This window comes from Plasmodium cynomolgi, chromosome 5 (genome assembly GCF_000321355.1).
Source record: "Plasmodium cynomolgi strain B DNA, chromosome 5, whole genome shotgun sequence".
Classification (NCBI taxonomy): domain Eukaryota; phylum Apicomplexa; class Aconoidasida; order Haemosporida; family Plasmodiidae; genus Plasmodium; species Plasmodium cynomolgi.
Window position 1 is genome coordinate 62,649 of NC_020398.1, and position 4,577 is coordinate 67,225.

The following is a 4,577-nucleotide window of genomic DNA, read 5'->3' on the forward strand; positions in this document are numbered from 1 at the left end:
AAAAACTTCCACCTTTTTTTTGTAATTGCTAACCCATTCTGCTCGTTCATATGGCTTTAAAAAAAAAAAAAAAAAATATATCATAACGTATACAAAAAGGGAAGTTTTCCCATTTGGGGGAACTCCTCATCCGCCTGGAAAATATAACAGAACAAATCTTCGATATTTCACGTAGCAGTCATGATTAAACCTTTTCTCTACATAATAGCCCCACGTTGGGGCAACAGTTCAAAAGTTCCTCATAATGCGGAAGAAAACACAGCATCAAAACATCTTTATACAATAATAACTTTGAATTAATAAAAAAAAAAAAAAAAAAAAAAAGAACTTATAGCAATACTGCCACAAAGTTTATCCTCATTTTAACATAATTAAATTTGCTTAGGCGGGATTAAAAACATATTTATATATGAATACACCTAAATATATACATATATATATATACATATGCGCATGTGTGCATAAGTATATGTAGATAATAAATGCGTAGATATATACCCTTAATGCACTAAACCTTAATAAAAAGAGGCATAAATTAATATACTGTTTATGCACAAGGGAACGTACATTTATATAATTAGGGCTATACATGATATAAAAAAAAAAAAAAAAAAAAAAACAATGAGAATAGAGTAGTGTTAGTTGTTAGCAGCACCGCAACGCAACAAGAGTGGAGATAAAAATAACTGTGTTAAAAAAGTGGCGACTATTCCCCCTTGTCCTGCTACATCCCCCCGCGCTATCTTCACTTATCCAAGATTTGCGCACTCTCAAAGGGGAAATTTAAAGAAATACACTCAATTTTAATCAAAGGCGCTTCTATCATGCCAAGACTTCTATCACTCAAGTGCCTCTTTTTCACTCGAGTGACTCAACAAGTAAATTCTTTTTTTTTAAACTGTCAAAGCCCCACTTGTCAAAAATTAATCCACTCAACAAACTTTGTTCCTTCTTGAAGATCTTGGCAATGCCGTTCACGGCTAGGTCTGCTAGAGCACGTAATGCTATTATGGTTATCAGAGTACCCAAGGTGAAGGTAGCCGTTTTATACTTTTTCTTTTTTCTGTTAATGATACTTAGTTGATTGTCTTTTTCGTAAATTTCTCTCAAAAGCATTATGCTTCGGGCGTCGTTCATATCGTCCTTATTGTTGCCGCTCGTTAGGAAATCATCTGAAGGTTAAATAAAAAATGGTGCGTAAACATTTGTACATATACAAATTGGCATTTTAGTAAAAATTGGGAATACAAAATGAAACAAATTATGAAACCTAAGGTATATACACAGGTATGACGCAGAGTGATAATTTTTCACCAAAAGGGTTTCACAATTGGAATGGTTAATTTTTGCGTCAGGGCACAATGAAAAAGTACCACAAGCAAACTTAACCACGTGGTTTACATAACGAAATGGATGCAAAACAATGTGCACGTACAAATTACTCTACATTTATAGCTACATGCCACTATGAACTTGTAGTGCGCCTTAACGACACGATTATATTATTCACTATTCTTACCTTTATCTTTCTTGTTATCCTTATCCTTATTTTTATCATTGAAATCTTCATTCTTTTTGGGAGTTCCCTTTCCTACAGTAAATCTAGATTTCCATATGTCCTTTTTCTTATTAATAATATTATCTCCCTTTACCACATCGCCAAAGGTTATCAGGAGGAAAAGGTTAATGACAAGTAAAATCGGTAATTTATGCCTCTTTTTTTTTTTATTATGTATTTTTAATAAATAATGCGATTCATAAATTTCTAGAAAAAATTATTAATTGTTTGTTTATGAATTTAAAAACTTAGAAAAATACGCGTTCGCGCTAAGTTTTTTTTCTTTTTATCTGTAAAGAATAATAATAAAAAGAAGGAAAAAAAAAAAAAAGGAAAAACAAAAAAAATTTAGATAAGAAGTGATCGATCAATGGTAATTCGCAATAGGTAGAAATGAACACTAAAAAAATATATATATAAATGGTTAAATAAAATTGTATAATAAAAGCTTAAAAATAGGAAAAAAAAAAAAAGCAATAATTGAAAAATAATAATAAATTCTAATATAGTACGCAAATATGTATGACAAAATATAATATAGTCACGGTAAAAAAAAATATGCATATCAAAATTACGCGGTAATTACGCGGTAATTGCGCGGTAATTACGCGGTAATTGCGCGGTAATTGCGCGGTAAAATGGCAATCATGGTAAATATACGAGCAGTAAAAAACTATGATAATTTTTTTCCCGATATGTACTACATATGCGCGTAGCGCGCACATAATAATATATATTATATCGTATATATATAATTTCGTGCTTACTTTCTTTTTTCTTGCTTCAGGGAGAAAAGAAATTATTCTTCTATTATTATTTCACGTAAAAATGCATATAATAATATATATTCCACCTTTTTGCATGTCACGCGCACGGCATTATTTTCTACTTCGCGATGTATTATTATACGAAAAATAAAATATTTCTGAAAAAAAAAAAAAAAGGGGTAAAACCCTACTGGTCCAATGCTCATACGGCTAAAGAGTAAAAAATAATTTTTTTTATTCATAAGAGAGCACAAAATGTGAAAAGATTGCAATTCTTTTATTTTAATTATCGCATAATGGGGAAAAATAAACTACAGGGTGAATTGCAAAACGAAGTGCAAAAGGGAATAATTATTTTGAACTAATACATTTTTTCTACACATTTTTATGCGTTCAGGGGGCATACATGTAGTATTCTAATCTTCTGCTGTGTCCGAAGGCTATTTTCGCATTATATATTATTACATCATTTATTGGCGAAATTACCACGGCACTTTTTCCCTTCAGAGGCGCACGCAAGAATTACTATATGTGCTACAATATATATATTATATATATATTTATTTATACTATATATTTGTTTTATTTTTCATACGGATTCAAATTTCTGGGGGGTGATTTAAAAAACTTCGCAAATATTGCGGCGGGTTTCCGAATTAGGATTGAAGATAAATGCATTATGCATACCGCTTATTAAATATATTATATACCTTCCCATTTATAATAAAGTAGGATTATTTGAGAGAAAAAGGCCCTAATTTTAGGACTACCAAAAATTAATTAGTAGAAAATTAGAAATTAGGCGTTATCATTTTTTTTCTTTGCTTCACCCTGTTTACCTACATCTAAAAATAAGTCCAAACGCGCCTAGCAAAAATGTGAATTTATTAATACTCATTCCAAGCAGTAGAAAAAAAAAAAAAAACTTTTCCGTTTCCCCACAATTTTGTATTACTAAATAGTGTTATAAAGAAAAAAAAGTAGCCATCTTTTCCTACAATAATATGCAAAAGAAGAATAAAACGATCCCATTTACGTAATACCATTTCGTCGTTTTTTTGCTACATATTTTGTAGGAGTATAATAAATAGTGATAATAACTCCCTTAGGCACATTTCAAATCTGTTAGGTTGTCACCCTACCGCTGTATCGCTAATCGCTATATTGATTAAATCTCTGTGTTGCTACTTTTTTTTTTTCTTACCGCCCTGCTACCACATGTGTAACATTTTCTCGTGGCACTTTTTGATCAAATCATTTTGTTCATTCCAATAGGAGGAGCAGGCAACATGATGAGGATAGAAACTACCCTCGCACGTTCTTCTTTTTACGTTCTTTTTAGCAAAAGTGCAATGGGAACTCCTTATAAGCAAATATACTCGTTTCATATACATGCTCATGTATAAAAGCATTTAAATTGTAATGTCTCTTCAAATTAAATTTGTGCGTACTGTTCTGTCCCAATCAATGTATCACCCATCTCGTGCAGGGATAGTCAATGCAATGACTTACCGGCAATTTTGAGAAAAAAAAAAAAAAACTAAATTAACACAATTCCACAGAACAAAGGCAAACCTTCCAAATAATCGTTTTGCACCTCTTTTTCCGTTGCACCCAAAAAATTGAAAGCCTCGAAAACGTCGCATATGGAAGAGATAATGCCTCTATTTTCCATAAGTACATATGTTTTTCTTCAAAGGGGTAGGTGATAATGTATACCATATATGTAAATTTTGTTGTCCCTCCTTCACTTCTCTTTCTCAATATTGAACGGCGGTTTAAAAAAGACAAATTAATTTATATTATACAATGTTTAGGGCATTCACAGGCATACCCTAAATACGCTAAACAAAGGGACCCACACCCACATACATGAATGCGTGCTCCATCACGCGCTGTATTTTTCCCAAAATAATTATCCCCTTCCTCTTCCCCAGTATTACTTTCTTTTTTTTTTTATTTTGCGCGTAATAATATTCATTTGAAAAATAGTAGAAACAATATAACTCATGTGTACAATATATTTTTTCTCATCATTTATAGTAAGAAGCGTACATTCTGTTTAATGCCTTTTTCGTCAATTTTTTTTTGACCTTGTTCTTTTACATAGTACAAGAACAAATCTGCATGCAAAATAACACATATGCACAGTACAATTGTCTAAACAATGCCTCATGTAATACCTTACTGCATAACCGCATAGCATGCATAAGTAAAATCCAAATGAGGATATATTCACGCACACACATGTT

General features: G+C 31.4%; 1 protein-coding gene across 1 annotated transcript; it reads right to left on the minus strand.

Annotated features, from left to right (window-relative positions):
* Positions 1 to 860: 860 nt before the first annotated feature.
* PCYB_051150 (hypothetical protein) lies at positions 861 to 1,765 on the minus strand (the record flags this gene model as incomplete). The annotated part of the gene is made up of 2 exons (XM_004220996.1): positions 861 to 1,172; positions 1,520 to 1,765. Coding segments are annotated over 2 exons (555 nt in total), but the record flags the coding sequence as incomplete, so codon positions are not given.
* Between the last annotated feature and the right edge of the window lie 2,812 nt (positions 1,766 to 4,577).